This window comes from Natrix helvetica (genome assembly GCF_964273705.1).
Source record: "Natrix helvetica genome assembly, chromosome: 1".
NCBI lineage: Eukaryota > Metazoa > Chordata > Lepidosauria > Squamata > Natricidae > Natrix > Natrix helvetica.
Genome location: NC_138548.1, coordinates 341,123,137 through 341,141,961, shown reverse-complemented (window position 1 = coordinate 341,141,961; position 18,825 = coordinate 341,123,137). Strand labels below are relative to the sequence as shown.

General features: G+C 42.3%; 1 protein-coding gene across 3 annotated transcripts in view; it reads right to left on the bottom strand.

Annotated features, from left to right (window-relative positions):
* KLHDC8B (kelch domain containing 8B) overlaps nucleotides 1-18,825 on the bottom strand; it is a 72,476-nt gene that overhangs the window by 16,112 nt on the left and 37,539 nt on the right. For all 3 annotated transcript variants that reach the window (XM_081935956.1, XM_081935958.1, XM_081935957.1), the window contains 2 exons: nucleotides 2,847-3,011; nucleotides 387-611 (listed from right to left, as the gene is read on the bottom strand). In XM_081935956.1, coding sequence (XP_081792082.1) covers nucleotides 387-611; nucleotides 2,847-3,011 — 390 coding nt within the window. The remainder of the gene's footprint in view (nucleotides 1-386; nucleotides 612-2,846; nucleotides 3,012-18,825) is intronic.

Here is an 18,825-nt window from a genome sequence, read left to right as displayed (position 1 = left end):
CTGAAGATGGAACTCAAATACCTTGGGCACCTAATGAGAAGGAAGGGACTCCCTGGAGAAGAGCCTAATGCTGGGAAAGACTGATGGCAAAAGAAGAAGGGGACGGCAGAGAATGAGGTGGCTGGATGGAGTCACCAAAGCAGTAGGCGTGAAATTAAATGGACTCCAGAAAATGGTAGAGGACAGGAAGGCCTGGAGTAACCTTGTCCATGGGCTCACGATGGGTCGGACATGACTTTGCAACTAACAACAACAACATGGTTGTAAGTGGAGGACTTCCTGCACTCAGTCACTATCCCTTTATTCTGCCTATTTACGAGACATAATAATCATTTTAGGATTCACAATTCTTCCACTTAATTTGAACACCTACATCTCTAGTTTACCTTCCTCCAAGTCAAATATCTCCACAGTGTTGACAAAGTGGGGCCGGGAATAGAAGTTATGGGGGCCAGGCTGCTGCAGTCCTCCCAAGCTGAAGAAGCAACCCTCAGCCATGGCACAGCTGGCAAAGGCACGCCGACTGGGCACGCTGGGGTAGCGTGTCCAGCTTCTCACTTCCAGATCAAACGCTTCAAAGGCTGTGACGGGCAGCTTGCCTTGTCTTCCCCCTATGGAAATCAGAGACAACATAACTGCAAATCACTCATGAAGTATAGCAAAGTGTAGCAAAAGTGAAGAAATATGCAACAATTTCTACGGAATTCCAAAGCCAGCTAAATACCTTTGATGGCAGAGTCCTAGAGGTAGGCAAATTAAGAGCTTGTGAAAACAAGGCAAAAGCTACCTAGCTCAGTTCAGCGGCAAAATGTTTACCATGATCAAAAACAGAATTAACAGAATAACAGAGTTGGAAGGGACCTTGGAGGTCTTCTAATCCAACCCCCTGCTCAAGCAGGAGACCCTGTATACCATTCCAGACAGGAATCCAGTCTCTTTTTAAAAGCCTCCAGTGCAGTGATGGGATTCAATTTTTTTTTACTACTGGTTCTGTGGCTGTGGCTTGGTGGGCGTGGCATGGCTTGGTGGGTGTGGCAGGGGAAGGATACTGCAATCTCCCCATTCCCTCCCGATCAGCTGGGACTCGGGAGGCAGAGAATAGATGGGGACGGGGTCAGTCAGAGGTGGTATTTAACGGTTCTCTGAACTCAAAATTTCCGCTACCGGTTCTCCAGAACTGGTCAGAACCTGCTGAATTACCACCTCTGCTCCAGGGATGAATCACCCACAACTTCCGAAGGCAAGCCGTTAATTGTTCTGTCAGGAAATTTCTCCTTAGTTTTAGGTTGGTTCTCTCTTTGATTAATTTTAGATTTGGTTTGATTAGTTTTAGATAGATTTTTTTTTAGATTAGATTAGTTTTAGATTAGATCTGCCAGGCTGCACATCCCACAATTAATGAGTAGGTGAACATTTCCAAAACTGCCATCTGTAATGGAAGTCTTTTTCATTCCGTAAAGAACCCCAATGCCTATGAGTGACTTCAAGATCAAGCCACAAAACGGGTGTAAAACGTTATGTAGTGATTCCTTGCTGAAAGATAATATGACCCATTAACCTATTAAAAACAATGATAGCCATGTTGGCTCCTGAAGGAAAGAAACGTTGCAACTAAAATACTGTATTTTTCGGAGTATAAGACGCACCTTTTTCCCCTCAAAAAAGAGGCTGAAAATCTATGTGTGTCTTATACACTGAATACAGCAGTTTTTGCCTCCCAAAACCCTACCCCTTCACCAAAATGGCCGTTCATAGCCTTTAGGAAGCTTTCAGAGTGCTCCTGGGGGCTGGAGAGGGCAGAAATGAGCAAACAATGGGTCATTTTTTTGCTCAATTTTGGCCCTCCCAGCCCCCAGGAGCACTCTACAAGCCTCCTAAAGGCTATTCATGCACTTGGGGGGGACGGGCCCCCTTTTTTGCAAAAAACGGGCTGTTTTTGGGAGGTTTGCAGAGTGCAAAAACTATTTTTTTAAAATTTGCCTCTTCAAAACCATGGTGCTTCTTATACTCCGGTGTGTCTTATACTCCAAAAAATCCGGGTAATACAAAAATGTCCACAAGCTTGTGAGATTTCTCCAGAAATGTTTGATCGGGCCTGATGTTCCAAAAAGCAGAGGATAGGAAAGAAGCCAGGGAGTCTAGCTTTTTATTTCCTTTCTTGTTACTTTATGCTTGAAGAATTTTGGAGAATTTAAAAGCTTGCATTCTTCTTCGTGTCTCTTTGGTTCGCCTCAATAAAGCCTTGAGCTCATTATGGGTGCTGAATTTCTACCTCAGGGTAACAATCTCTGGATCAAGCATTCATAAAATGATATTTGAGCATTTCTTGACATTTTTATAGGTCCTCGACTTAAGACCAGAACTGGGGGCCAGAATTTCTGTTGCTGAGTAAATTGTTAAGTGATTTCATGACCCTTTTTTTTGTCACGGTTGCTAAGTGAATCACCGCAGTTAAGTGAATTGTGTGGTCATTAAGCAAATCTGGCCTCGTTCAATGACTTTGTTTGTGGAAAGCTAGCTGGAAAGGCCTCCCATGGCATTCGCATGACCTTGGGATACTCCAATCATCCTAAATACATGCCATTTGCCATGGGCCCAAATTTGGATTACATGACTGTGGGGAAATGCTGCAACAGTCATAAGTGTGAGCAGCAGTTGTAAGTCTTTTTTTTCCAGTGCCAATGTAACTTTGAACAGTCTCTAAACAATCCGTTGTAAGCCAAGGACCACCTGTAATTGGGATGTGTCTCCACCTTACCTGTGGCTGGGAAGCTTCTGGGACCAGAGTTTGCGGTTAAGTATAATCCAACTCATCTACAGCCAGGCCTTGTTGGCTGAATCCTTACCCATCACGTAGATCTTGTTCGCATGCAAGAAGGTAGAAGCCCCATAGCAAGGTGTTGGCATGGATGGTAAAGACTGCCAATGATCCTTAGCTGGTTCATACATTCGCAGGAGAGCTTGTGGAGACGTGTCTGCACCCATTCCACCTAAAGCATAAACCACTCCATCTAAGAAAAGGAGAAATGGGTCCATGTAAAAGGGACAAGTGATGGGATTTTTTTTTAAAAAAGCATCCTGTAATTCTACCTTACGGTGCCAGGATTTTTGCTTTTTGTTAAAATATTCATGACTGGGAGAGACATGGGAACGAGGTCAGCCAATGAATAGGCATAGCAACTAAGTCAGCCAATGGGAAACAGATCTGAGTCTGTGCAGAGAATTGAAACAGAAACTGAAGCAGTCTGCTGCTCTGAGAAGTAAACTACCAGTCTGTCTGGGCTTGTCTGCTGAAATGAAACTAAGTGCTTGTGTTTGCCTGTAATTCTCCTGCTTGTGTTTACTTGGAAGAACCACCTGTTGGCATTGTACATTTATTCATCTAGTCTTATGTATATATAAAAGTTAATGAATCCAGCTGAACCAGTTGTCTGTGTGTGCTTTCTGGATTTGATTTTTCTCCAACAAATTCTGACACGTTTATTGTTTTATGGATTTTGGTTTTGTAGCACTATTGTGAGAATCACGACACTTAAGATTGATATCCCTGTTATCCTTTCAATCAATCAATCAACAATCAACCAACCAACCAATCAACCAAGCCAACCAATCTTGCTTTCCCTCGAGCTTCAACCCGCCTCATATTAAGGAGAATACTTGGCAGAGGTTTTCTAACCAGCTGGTAAAGTGTGTGTCAACCCTGAATGTGAACCTGGCTGAGGCCATCTTGGAGGCTTCACGGTTGCCACAAGGAAGAAGAAGAGATTGGGGGGCGAGGGAATAGGTAGCAGGGGGCTTGTAGTCAAAACAATTAAGTTTTCTTCTGGAACCAAGGACATTCCAACAGGTGGCAGGGGAGAGAAGGAGTGGAGTAACCAAGCAACTGGCCAGCACCTCGATTGGACAATGCGACTGATGACTTGGGAGAAGGGGAACGTTTACTTTTTAATGAGGTGAAAACCACAGGAACGTTCAGAGTCGGTTTTCACCAGTTGTGCCAATATAAAGAATCCAATAAATAATTCCTTGAGGAATATATTTGCCTCGGAGTTCCGCTTTCTTTGGGTGCATTACTTGGAACACTGACTGTTTGCTTGGATAGGAGAACAACAAAACCAATCAATACAATACCAATTGTATTGTATTGTATTGTATTATAATCCCTTTATTCCCATATTTAACATGTCTTAACATCAACTTCCAATATTTTCCCTGTGGCGGGAGCCGCGGGAGAGATTGCCAATAAACGTTGTATCGTAAGTGTTTTCTGCCAGCTCAAAGATTGGGGGTGAAGCAGTTTAAGTCAGCTATGAGGTAGAATTCTAAATAATCTAAACCGGTGTTGAGACTTTGGCAGCTTTAAGATGCGAGGATTTCAGCTCCCAGAATCCCCCAGCCAGCCATGCTGATCCAAAGACATGCAGTTAATCCTCGACTTACGGCCACAATTGGGGCCAGAATTTCTGTTGCTAAGCAAGGCTGTTGTTAAATGAGCCACACCCAATTTTATGACTTTTTTTTTGCCCCTTTTGTTAGTGAATCATTGCGGTTAAGTAAATTGTGTAGTCATTAAGCAAATTTAGCTTCCCCCTTTGACTTTGCTTGTCAGAGGTTGGCTGGGAAGATTGCAAATGGCATTTGGAACACTACGTCACTGGAAGTCACACCATAGCTGCACTATATTCTGCGGGGGTCAGACCCCACAACATAATAATCTTAATTTCACACAACTTGACGATTTTAAAGAAAAAGCGGGAAGATTCTTGTGGAATGTTGTGAAAAGTTCCCTCATGGTTATGGCGATTAAATATGGATGCTGGCTGAGGAATTCTGGGAATTCGAGTCAGACATCTTAAAGCTGACAAGATTGAGAAACGTTGATCTACTACGCAAAAATCTAAACGATTTGAAACCAAGGTATTTAAAGTAGTGGCTATTTTTGTACTAGCTCGCCTTTGCTGCTAGAGCTTCTAGAGCAGGGGTGTCAAACTTAATTTCATTGAGGGCTGCATCAGGGTTGTGTTTGACCTTGACCTTGGGAGGTCGGGATGGATGTAGCCAGGGTGGGCGTGGCCTGCTCAACGTCACTCATGTCAGGGGCACCTATGGTGGCCCAAGTACTCTGCCAGTGAAAATGGTCTCGTTTTTGCCTGCAGCGACCTCCTGCAACCCTCTGCTAGCAAAAATGGAGCTCGGGAGGGCCGTGTGCCACCCTCCCGAGCTCCGATTTCACTAGCAGAGGCACTGCGGGCTGGTCCTTTGCCGTTTCCAAGGCAGCCCCACCCCGCCCGCGTGACTTGAGTTTGATACCCCTGATCTGTCTTGCACTCTCACAAACAGATAAAGAAAGTTAAGGGGCAACATGACATCGTAGCTTTCTGAAGCATTGTCCTTGCTAAGAAAAAGGCACTTAGGTAAAACTGACTGACAAGCTGGCACATCAAATCCATCAAATAACTATAGCAGTGGCGGGTTCTGGATCCTGTATCCTGTATCCCGATACGGTTGCAACATGGCCTGGTGTCCTCCACATGAATACATGTGGCGTGCGTGCATCGTACTTTCCAATGACGCCTCCACAAGGATCCGCGACTCTCCAACTGCTCGGCAGAGCATCGCGCAGGGGCTGTACATGCCATGCACGTGCGCAGAAGCGCTGAAGGCTTTAATGAACAGGTAAGGAGCTCGGGCGGGCGGATGGGCCCTCCAGAGTACTGTACCGGAATGGTACCCGGTGCTCTGGGCAGGCTCCGGTATGCCCATACCGAGGCATACCGCCTGCAACCTACCACGGAACTATAGCCAATATAGTGGGATCCAGCCTTTTGTTTTTATTCTTTTATTTTATACTTACTGAAGTTCTTATGGATGTTATGAAGTTGTTCTTTGCAAAGGACACGATGCACATTAAGAAAGACAACAAATAAATAAAATGAGCAAAATAATAATTAACGATACCCAAAGGAAAGATTCAAGAGTCTTTTAGGCTTAATGCAAGTTATGGCCTCACAGAAATTATTGAAGGAACTCAAAGCAGAGGAAGTCACAAGAGATGCTATCCCTTTACAACTATCGGCAAATGTTACAGCAAGGCAATGCAGCAAGTTTATATAATCACTTTTTATCATGTTGATAGGCTGGTGCTACAGCATGCCATCATCTTCTGGTTCTTCCATTGTAGGCCTCCAAATCTAGCTTTCTTATCCTGGTGCCTTCCTGCTCAACTGGATCAATGCTCATATAGCCACCGTGGCCATGGAGTTGAAAATCTGCATGTGATTGATCAAAATGACTGGTGAATTGTCGAATTCAGATAGAAATGAAATTCTGGGTCCTTTGGAAATTACGTGGCAGAGGGATTAAAATCTTTTTATGTAGAATTGCAGGTGCTACCCTGTTTCCCTGAAAATAAGACCTCCCCAGATAATAAGCCCAATCAGAGTTTTGAGCGAATGCGCTAAAACAGGCCCTCCCCCTGAAAATAAGCCCTCCCCAAAAATATTTAAGCGCATGCGCAGCCGGTTCCCGCCATTTCCTCTGGTTGCTTGCCGCGCAAACAACACAAGGTGAGGAGGCAAGGCCAGAGTGGAGGAAACGGAGGGGGGAACATGTCCCACGCACCTCACACGCCCTTACCTAACAGTCGCTCCAGCAACCCTAGCCACAGTGCCCCTTCTGCCATGCTAATGGCCGCTGCAAAAAGAGTGGCAGGCTTAGCGATATGCCTTACTGCTGCAACAGCGCAACACAGCAGCAGCCATGAGGTGACCACGCTCGCTGCCTCCTGTACCTCAAAAATAATAAGACCTCCCTGAAAATAAGGCCAAGCGCTTATTTCGGGGGTCAAAAGAAAATAAGACCCTGTGGTATTTTCAGGGAAACACGGTAGACTATGGATCATCAGAATGAACCCCTTCAGATGTTTCTCTAGCATTCAAAGGACAGTTTCTATTAATAAATAACTAGTAGAAAAACTTGAGATCTCTCCTGTGCATGAATTAGAATACTAATTGCTAGAATTAAATCTTACTTTCTTGTTCTCACTGGCTTGGATGCCTGCATAATTAAAAGCCCATGTGGGCCTTTTAATGCACAAGGTGCACAGTTCATTGCAGCAATTTAATGGGGAAGTCAAGAAATATAATCCTTCAGTCGTCAGCCCATAGTTTATCTTCTATCAAAATAAAACATGATTTGCTCTTCTTATAGTCTAAACTGCTCTCGGTTAGCAATAATAGCTCTTGCACCTCCTCAATCTAGGTTGCTTTTATTAAGACAATTCATATTTTAAAGTCCTCAATAGGAAAACTATTTCAAATATCTTGATTGGTCGCTTTGCTTTTTCTGATTCACACCCCCAACATTAGCCCCAAACTGGAGATGTACTAAAAATATTATTTTTATTACTCAGGAAATACAATGGTTGTGCTCCCTTAAGAGGATAAAACCTGTAGTCCAACACATTTGGAAACAACAAGCTGGAGAGATCCCAAAGGTTCTTTCCAAAAGGCAATGGGACTTTCTTGGTTTTGTTTTATTTATTTCTTTAGTAAGAACAATTTTATTTTCAAAGAAAATAAAACCAAGAAAGTTCAGTTGCCTTTTGGAAAAGCACCTCGATGACTGAGAATCTTCAAAGACAACAAGCTGGAGAAGACTGCTATGAGTGCATTTTTCCTCTATTGAGGTTGCATACCTGGATAATAACTGCAGATATATTTAGATTCCAAGTGTATCAATCAGACCCAGCCAGGCTGTCATTAATTATGGGCAAGATTGACTAAAATCAAGAGGGATACAAATTGCATGCAGTTGTAGAACATGTTCATCTTCTTCCACCCTTGTAGAACATGATTTGGCTGCGCTAATTCCATAATCTAAATAATTGTGAAAACAATGCTATCCTCTTCCTTTCCTTATCAACAGTCAACCCTCCAAAATGATCTGATGAGTCAGAATCTGAAAACAACATCCTCCAGATCTTTGGGACTCCAATTCCCACCAGTCCTAGCTAAATGTCAGAACTGATAGCAGAAGTAGCCCAATATAACTGAAGATGGCCAGGTTGATGTACAGAAGTAGTATCTTAACCAACGATTTGAGGTGGATTTGGTTCCAGCAGTGAATCTGGGAAAATCAATAGGCAACTAAATTTTATTTTCTTCTTTCTTCTCTCTCTCTTTTTCTCTCCTTCCTTCCACCTTCTCTCTTTCTTTTCTTTCTTTTTATTTTCTTCTTTCCTTCCTTCCTTCCTTTTTCTCTTTCCTTTCTTCCTTTCTCTTTCTCTTTCCTTCTTCCTCTTTCTTTCTCTTTCTTTCTTTCTTTCTTTCTTTCTTTCTTTCTTTCTTTCTTTCTTTCTTTCTTTCTTTTCTTTCTTTCCACATTAAGAACCCCCTCCCATCTCCTATACAGAGGGACTCTTACTTCTTATCAATGGAAGAAACAATTTCTGAAAGAATCCAAGGACCATATGCCTCATAACTAACTGTGCCCCTTTGTTGTTGTTGTTCAGTTGGTAAGTTATGTCCAATTCTTCATAACCCCATGGAGCACAGCGCATCAGGTTCCCCTGAACTCCACTCTTTCAGAGTTTGCCCTAAATCCATGTTCATGGTGCCGATATCACTATCTAACCAAACCCTGCCCGTACTCCCTAAAAAATTCTTCCTCGGACTTCCTCTATGATTGTCATAATCTGGGCCCAGCAGTCTGTGTTGTGGCCTGCCAGCAGCCAGCGAAGCTGCCAGCAGATTCGGACAGTGAGGAGGATGGGGAGGAACATGGGCCAGTCCTGGAGTCTGGGGAAGACTCTGATGAGGGCTCTGTGTCGGAGGCAGAGAGGGGGCCAGAGCCGTATGCCAGTTATCAGCTGCCTTCGGAGTCAGACATCAGTGAGGCAGACGAACAGCTGGAGCCTCTTCCCAGTGTGCACATGTGCAGAGTTGCCAGACAAAGGGAACAGCTAAAGAACAGGGGTCATCTTGGGAGTAAGGCCACAGGTGGACAATGAATGGCCCCTCCCAGAGGATATAAAAGAGTAGTGAAAGGGGAGTGGAGTTTGCAGGAAACAATTAGTTCTCTTAATTGGTCCGTGACTCTCTGAGACTCCTTGCCAAGTTTTGCAGATATTGGCTTGGCAGCTCTCCAAGTCAGATAAGTTCTGTAATTATAAATCCTCTCTTGAAGGACTTTGCAAGGTGTGAATGAGCAGAATTCACAGTAAATTAATAAAAGGGTTTTTTGTCGGGACAAGGAGTTTGCTTCATGCTCTTGGGAAGCCTCAGTCAGAACAGTCTCTCTTTCCAGAAGACAACCTGTTGAGGAAGGCTTGCTTTGTTCCAGCATGGCATCCTACCTTACTCTACTCACAATTGCTTTAAGACCCAAGCTAGCTGTACTCTGATAGACCCTAGCAACTGCCTCACGTGGGTACCTGCTCCTTCTAACAAATATAACACATGAACAACACTGGGATATCAGGCTATCACAACTAATTATATTCGCCACGTAGTATCCCTGGAGACACCATGGCAACCCAACCATACTGCCAAATTCTGCTTCCAGCATATCCTCCCTACTACTCTGCCCATAGTAAGGGAAGGTGGGAATACAAGAGGTTTCTACTCCCAATCTGAGAGGACGGATACACAATTATTAGCTAATCAGGATTTCTTGCAGATCTTAATTGATTTGCATCTGTTGTTAACCTCCTTTTCATTAAGTCAGGTTGCCAAATATGATATCAAGAAGATACAACAGGCTTCCTTGTCTAAGCAATCACCTCTAACTCCAGGTCCGGATGGAAACCTACAATTGTGATTTCTGACAATGGCTCACAAGCTCCTTTTTGTTCCACCAAGAGAGCAGAGGCACACCGAGAAAAGCAGAATCCCTCAGGCACCGGCTGGGGAAAAAAATCCCTATTTCTTGGCGAGATTAAAAAAAAACAGATAATGATAGAGAGGCATAAGCAGCCAATCTTATTTTAAAGAGTTATGACAGAGATGTTTAAAAAGATAAAACGCCCTGAGGGAAATCACTGCAGCCAATTTCTGGAACCAATATGCGGTAATTAAATCCTGTGTAATTAAATCAAACAGATGAAATGAAGCAGTTATATAACCGCTCCTTTGAACCAGCCATTCAGGCAGCTTCATTCTTTTCCTGGCTCAAGGCATGACAACAGGATGTATTGATACACAAGAGCAGGGTGTAATATTAAAAAATTATTGAATGGGGTGAAGAAAATTAATGATTCTGACCATCTAGGACTGACACAAATCAGATGCAGAGAATTGGCTTGGCAGGAAGATTTGTTTACTTATTTATTTGTTTGTTTGTATTGAAGATTTATTTATTAATTTATTTTGGGGGAGGACCAACTTGGCAGGAAGATTGATTGATTGATTTAATATTTCTGCCCATCTCAACAGCAGTGACCCTCCCAGGTTGATGCATAGAGAATTAAAAATTTATGCAACCAAGAGAACTTAGTATCAGTACTTATCTATATATTTATAATGACTGTGTGTGTGTGTGTGTGTGTGTGTGTGTGTGTGTGTGTGTGTGTGTTCCAGCATAACTCTGGAATGCCTCGAGCAATTGCAACCAAACTTGGTACAAAGATGACTTACTCTCTGGAAACAAATAATGTGTGTGTTCTGTAAATATACAGCCTGTTGTGCCTTAAAAAGGTTTCTACTGTACTGCTGTAAAATGGTTTCTACTGTACAGCACAGTGGAGATGCCATGGTAATGGCTTCGCAGTACTCCGCAATGGGACTCCCTCTGGTAAGTGGGAAAATCCAACATTAGAAATTACGTTTGGTCCAGACATTTTCCCCCTATAAATAAATACCCCGACAACGCCGGGTTATCAGCTAGTAACATATCATATGCATTGGACCTGAACAATCCAGTATCAATATGTAAAGACCAATCAGAGAAATACATCAACAGGGCTGATCTAATCTCCTGGTCCCAACGCCAGGATAAACATCCAGCTCTATAACACCAACAGGAGGATCAGGGCTCTCCAGTTTTCGGGGGGGGGGGGGATACTTTTTCATGGGGCAGATGCAGCCATACAGAAGTCATAGAACCTTGGTCCCATGAAGAAGACATTTTCTACCCGGAGGTAGAAGGGACCCAGAGGATGCCAACCCTGATTAGTAAGCAGAAACAGCCGGTTGGTTTTGCAAATATATTGGTTTTATGTCAATAGAGCAGAATGGGCATGTTGCAGATTCTGTCAGCCAAAGAGTGTCGGCTGGCAGGGACCAGAAGATGAGATTTTTCTGCCGTGACCCCTCCTCTATAGAATGTTCTCCCTTTGGAGATCAGAACAGCTCCAGTCCTGTCAGCCTTTCATAGGGTCCTAAACAATTGGCTATGTTCCTTAACACTGAATGTGTTAAGAGCCCTGTTTTCTGGCTGTACTGCTAACTGGCCAGTATCTTGCTTTGATGCTTATATTTTTTTTACTGTTTTTATTGTTTTAAAATGTTTTTAGTATTTTTAATTGTATATTTTTTAATTGTAAGCCACACAGAGTCATTAACTGAGATGGGAAGTTATAGAAATTGAATGAATGAATGAACCAACCAACCAACCAATCAATCAATGTAGGGTTTTTTGTGATAACCATCATCTTGAATTGCAGCTGGAAGCCCATTGGAAGCAAAGACTGTGAATTAACTTATTCAAAGTTGCTTTGAGAGATAGGCTAAAATCAACTAAGGGAAACTTAGTTCCCCCTGTCAAAGAAACAAAAACTGATTTCGTGATGAATATTAACTCTTTGTTGTGGTTTTTGTTCCCCTTTTCCACACTATTTACGGAAAACAAGCTTGGAACAAAGCTAACAGCTGAAAATCATTCTGCAGTGATAGTTGCAAACAGATTTAGCCACAGACTGGTTATTGAACTACCTCATTGTGTGTCTCTTAACAAGCACCAAAAAGAGGAAAATATCTGTGATATGAGAGACCATCCAGCTTGACTACTCTTTCCAAAGATAGTGCTATATAAAAATATTGTACTATCATCCATATCATTCTCTACTAAAAAGATAAAGGTCTCCCTATCAGCCGTGTCCAACTTTAGAGCACGGCGCTCATCTCTGTTTCTTGGCTGAGGGAGCCAAAGCTGTCCGAAGATAATTTCCATGGGTCATTGGCCAGCACAGCTATATGCCAAAGGCACAAGGAATACTGTTACCTTCCCGCCAAAGTGGTACCTATTTTATCTACTCACATATGCATGTTTTCGAACTGTTAGGTGGGCAGGAGCTGAGGAAAGTACTGGTAGCTCATCCCATTGCGCAGAGTTTGGATCTTGAACCTGGGCTGTCAGTTTTCCAGTTGACAAACTCAGCATCTTTAACCACTGGGCCATTGTGCCCCTCTACTATAAAGAGAATCATGTTTGAATAATTATTTTTTAAATAATGTTTTTATGTAATAATAATAATGAGCACAGAGAGGAACCTGTCCCACTGTATATCGAGGGGGGGGGGCTGTATAGAGAGGGTTTCCTCTTTTAAATTCTTAGTTAATAATGCTTATTAAATAGGGCTTATTAGTCAAGATCTCACGTGGAAAAACAACATGTCCCTGGTGATTGGAAAGGCCCAACAGAGACTTCATTTCCTTAAGAGTCCTGCGAAAAAATCAGGTGGAACAACGGCTGATGACCTCTTTCTATCGGTCCACAATAGAAAGTGTCCTCACATACTGCATTAAAGTATGGTACGCTGGTTTAACTCCTGTGGACTGGAAGGCACTACAGAGAATGATCAATTTGGCACAAGAAATCATTAACCCCACTGGATGACATGGCCAGATCTCGCTGCTTTAGCAGAGTAAGGAAGATACTCAGAGATGATTCACACCCTGGTCAGTGTCTCTTCACACTTCTACCATCAGGCAGAAGACACCAAAGCATAGCCAGCTGAACAAATAGCTTTAAAAATAGTTTCTATCCTTGGGCTGTCAGGCTCTTAAACACAGCCACAATGACGCCATGCACACACGGAAACATATGACTAGTTTTTCTTTTTCTTTCTTTTTTTCCTAATTACTTGCCTAGGGATTATTCTTTATACTATTTATGTTGTTTGTATTTTTTTTGTCATGGATTGCAACAGTGAGGCCAAAACCAATTTCATTGTATGCATGATGTACAATGACACTAAAAGCTATACTATACTATACTGTACTGTACTGTACTGTACTATACTAATACTAATACTAATACTAATACTAATACTAATACTATACTATGTTGTCTTAAGCCAATGGACATGAACGTTCTACAAACCAGGAGAACACCATGTCTGAGAAAGCTTGTTTGGGTTAAAGATCAGTCTACTCCCATATTTCTTAAAGTCTGGAACTGGATGGAAGCAGAAGCAGAGAGCTTTGTCTTCTAACCCTGACACCCAGCCAGATGTGTGGACTTAAATCAAGGCTGCCATTTTGGGGCTCCATATCTCTTTGCTGCCCTCTAGTGATAACTGGATTTCCAGAGAGCCTCCAAAGCACAGCGCAGCTTTTTTCAGCTCCCCTCTTCAAATCTACTAAAGAGGAAGACTGTCGAGAAGGGACGTAATATCAGCGCCACCCTTTTGAGATTCTTTGAAGGCCTCTGAGAGGAAATGCAGCTGCTGCTTCTCGTCTCTCATTCTTCATCAACAGGCTTCAAAGAAGGGACTGACTGTCTGTGAACTTGTGCTGAGAAATAAAAAGGCACTGAATGATTTTAGAGGTGGAAAAATCCCACCTCCACTAAATACTCAGTGACTACCAAACCGTAATTTCCTGATTATTATTATTTTTGTAATTACTCTTACCTGACTCATCCAGATATCCCAAAGCAGTATACCTGGCTTTTAACCTCCTACAACATTATTACTGCTAACTAGGGTATACAAAACCTTTGCCAGACTAATTCTTGAACACAGCTCATCCGCCTGGAATCTACACTGTTTATCGGACATTGGTACAACTGAGCAGGTTCAGAAGTGTTTCACAAGAAAAGTACACCACTCCTCTGCTCACAATAGAATCCCTTACGCCACTAGGCCTGAAATGTTGGGCTTGGACAACCTGGAACTATGCCACCTGTGGTCTGACCTAAGCTTAGTACACAAAATTATCTGCTACAACGTCCTACTTGTCAACGACTACTTCAGCTTCAATCTCAATAAACAATAGATACAAACTCAAGGTAAATCGCTCCAAACTTGATTGCAGAAAATATGATTTCAGCAACAGAGTGGTCAATGCCTGGAATGCTCTACCTGACTCCGTTGTTACATCCTCTAACCCACACAGCGTCAACCTTAAACTGTCTCCATGGACCTCATCCCATTCCTAAGAGGTCCGTAAAGGGGTGGGTGGGTGCATAAGCGTGCCTACCATCCCTTTCCTACTGTCCCCATTTATTTCTACTCATTTCCTTTGCTCATGTCCATGTTTACACTTCTGCATGTTAACTTGTACATGTTTGACAAACTAAATAAATAAATTAAAATAAATAAAATTAACCTGCAGCTGTCAAAAAAATAAAGCCTATGCAGTCTTTCAAGAAGAGACTGGATAGCCCTTTGTCTGAAATGTTATAGGATCTCCTGCTCAAGCAGGGGGTTTGGATTAGATGACCTCCCAAGGTCCCTTCCAACTCTGTTATTCTGTTATTCTTATTCAGTCCTAGGCTGCATTAACAGTGGGATAGAATCGATATCACACGAAGTGTTACTACCATTTTATAATGCCTTCGTAAGGCCACACTTGGAATACTGCATCCAGTTTAGGTCTACACAATATAAAAAAGATGTTGAGACTTTAGAGGAGAGATCACTTCCGGTTTCCAAAGGCGACGGACGTTGGTCTGCTGTTCGCTTCTCCGGTGAGCACAGGGGGTCTTGGAGGGACCACCTGCCGTAGGGCGGCTTGCTGGAACCCCCCGGATAGGCGGCAGCCATGGGGGGATCTCCAGTTTCGCCTTAGGAGCCGGGGAGCGTAGGGGGTGCATAACAGCACCTTCGCTGAATGGATTCCGGAAGAAAAGAGTTCACTACATGCAGCGGCTAAAGTGCTGGAGGTGAGAAATTCGCTCCAATTTCCTCCTTTTAACTGACGAGTAGCGGCTTTTTTACAAGTTGTGGATTCAATCTGTTTGAAGTAGGAAGATTGGAGGGGGGTTGTTTTTTCTTCTTCTACCCGTCTCAGGCAAAGCGGCATTTGGACTGTCTCTCAATCTCAGAAGGGAGATAGAGAGACTTTAGAAAGAGTGCAGAGAAGAGCAATGAGGATGATTAGGAGACCAGAAGCTAAAACATGAAGAACGGTTGCAGGATTGGGTATGTCTAGTTTAATGAAAAGAAGAACTAGGGGTGACATGATGAACAGTCTTCCAGTATCTTCAGGGCTGCCACAAGGAAGAGGGGGTCAAACAGAGGTGGTATTCAGCAGGTTCTGACCAGTTCTGAAGAACCAGTAGTGGAAACTTTTGAGTAGTTTGGAGAACCGATAAATCCCACCTCTGACTGGCCCTGCCTCCATCTATTCTCTGCCTCCCGAGTCCCAGCTGATCAGGAGGAAATGGGGATTTTGTAGTATCCTTACCCTGCCATGCCCACCAAGCCACATCCACAGAACTGATAGTAAAAAAAATTGAATCACTGAACCACTGGGGTCAATCTATCCTTGAAAGCAGAACAAGAAGCAATGGATGGAAACTAATCAAGGAGAACCAAGCTAGAAAAAAGGAGATATGTTCTGACAGTTAGAACAATGAACCAGTGGAACTGCCTTCAGAAGTTGTGGATCCTCCATTACTGAAGATTTTAAAGAAGAGATTGAATAACCATTTGTCAAGAATGGCATATAGTTTCCTGCCTGAGCAGGGGGTTTGACTACAACCGTGATGGCGAACCTATGGCAGGTGTGCCATAGGTGGCACGCAGAGCCCTCTCTGTGGGCATGCGTGCCGTCACCAGCTGCTCGTCTGGTTTCCAGGGCTGACACGCGTGCCAGTCAGCCAGTCTTCATGGCTGCTGGAGCACCAGAAAACAGCCTAAAAACGGCCTGAAAATGGCTTGAAAGTAGCCTGAAAAACGCCCTAAAAAAGGTCCAAAAATGGCCAAAAACCAGGCATGCGCACAATGGCCAGTTGGTCTTCATGGCTGCTGGAGCGCCAGAAAACGGCCTAAAAACGGCTTGAAAGTGGCCCGAAAAATGGACTAAAAACAGCCCAAAAGTAGGTATGTGCACGATGGTCAGCTGGTCTCTGTAGGTGTTGCAGCGCTAGAAAGCGGCCCAAAAAACTGCCTGAAAATGGCCCCAAAACAGCCAAAAACCAGGCCTGCGCAGGCTGGCCAGGTGGTCTTCTGATTTCTGGCGCTTCAGCGCATGCACATGCATGCACATTGATATCGTTCTGGTTTGGGCACTCGGTGCTAAAAAGGTTCACCATCACTGGACTAGAAGACCTCTGAGCTCTCTTCCAGTTCTGTTAACCTGCCAGCGACTGATCCGGAATCATCAAGTAAGTGTCAGGACTAGTAAAAATTTGAAAGCTGGTCTCTTCCACCATAGTCCACCATCCTAAATGCTACATACTGATTCCGCGTTATTTATTTATTATTGGCTTGCCTCTGATTGTAAAGGTTAATTGGTTACTCTTTCCCCTGTTCTTAAAGGACTCAAATCAGCCTTTTGGAACCTAGTGCTCTCCATTAGAACTCTCAAAAGTTCTACTTCTCAGGGTACCAGATCAGAGAAGGCTGGTTTAAGCTTTTTAAAAGACGGCACGTTGTTGTTGTTTTTAATGTCATACCTAGTGTGCACATAATTGGTACGTGGCTCAGCTGGCACGGCTGTAGATGGAAGAATAAAGGCATTCAGTTAAGACCACTTCAGACTATTTCGATCCTTGCACAACAGCGTGGAAAAAAGGATGGAAATGGTGACTTCTGCCAGATAACATTGCCCAAAGCAAGCAACAAAGAAATGCTATCAGTCTCCATAAATCCCTATTTTGGTACATTTTCCCACTTGTACAATAACATATTGCTGGGTACTTGTGATAATTAAAAGGAGATTCTAATTATAAATTTTACACTCCATTTAGAGTCATACAAATATTTCTAGCTCTTCAGAATGCAGAGAGGAACCTGAAAAACTTCTTAACCATTAACAGAATAACAGAGTTGGAAGGGGCCTTGGAGTCTAGGCCATCTCCCTGCTTTTTTTCCTATTAAAAACGCAATGTCCTTCCAGGACTGGAGGCTTTCTTCAAAATAATTTTAAGAACGTTCGTTAATTCATGAAGAAATTCTGCAGTTCCAGCAGTTATAATACTAACAGTTAGACACAACATTAAATGTGAGATTAAGCTAAATTCATCAGCTAATAGGGAATGGGTGAGAATTTCCCAAAAAATTACAACATTCTGTTAGAAGAAAACTTTCTGAGTAGATTGAAAATAATATATTAGATGAGAAAGCCCCTACACGTTTGATCTGATCACTAGCCAACTGACGTAGAAAAACACTGAAAACAATTTTGCCCGAAATTAGGGAAAATTCAGTGAGTTTTATAGCTGGTATTTCATATTGAATAAATTCTATCATAAGTGAACCGTGTTTCCCCGACAATAAGACAAGGTCTTATTTTCTTCTGACCCTCGAAATAAGCGCTTGGCCTTATTTTCGTGGAGGTCTTATTATTTTTGAGGTGCAGGAGGCGGTGAGTGTGGTCACCTCATGGCTGCTGCTGTGTTGCAATATTTTCGGGGAGGGCTTATTTTAGCGCATGCGCTCAAAAGCCCGATTAGGCTTATTATCCAGGGGAGTCTTATTTTCAGGGAAATAGGATAGAAGAAGGAGTGGCAGAACCTGCTGATGGAGTTAAAAGAGGGTTCAGCCTGGAATACCTATATAGTCATAAATGGACTAAATCCAACTCCACTTGAATTTTGTGGACCTTTATCTAATTCCAAGCAGATGCTAATCTGTTAATTGACAATATTCCTGTGTATAAGTTGTTTAGCAATAAATCACTTTAATTAGACCATCTTGTGTGGACTTGATCTTTCAAGCCCAACATTCAACTCAGTATGTTAGAGAAAATAAAAAGAAATAGGTTCATTTTATCATATGTAGTAGTCCTATAAAGCTGTCCACTTTTGGGGATGCAATTTTTATTAAAATAAGACAAAACCCAGTTTGAACCAAATCACAACTAAGAAAATCACAATGGATCCTTCGTTGGCCTTACTAAGTTTTTGTTTTGATTTGATTTGATAATCAAAAACACATTGAAGTCTAAAGAATTGGTAGTTTTCTTATTAGGTACATATTCCAACAAGCAGTGGCAATATGTTAGAAAACAAAGCAGAATTTGAAAATGTCTATTATGGTAGCAAATGTGCTGGAAAATTGATCTAATGAAAAACAAGATCAAAAAAGACATAGCCATATTATGATAATACAGGAAATTTCTATTTTACCTGGCTTATTAGGCACAAGAAAAAACACGATTGTTTACTACCCAGTCAAGGTTCTCAAATAATTCAATTAAATAAGGTTGTAAACATTTTGTTTTTACACTATACATACTGCAGAAATGTTCATAGCTAATACATTTAAATTTTTAGAATATTAGCTAGTGGGAAGAAATGTATTTGCATTAATATTTACTGAGGCAAAATAAAGTGTTTACTTTTTTAAACCCAAGCCTAAATTGACTAGTTTGATTGAATTAATTATAGATCCCGTTTGAATGCAATATGTTTTGAAACAAATTTGAAAATGTTATA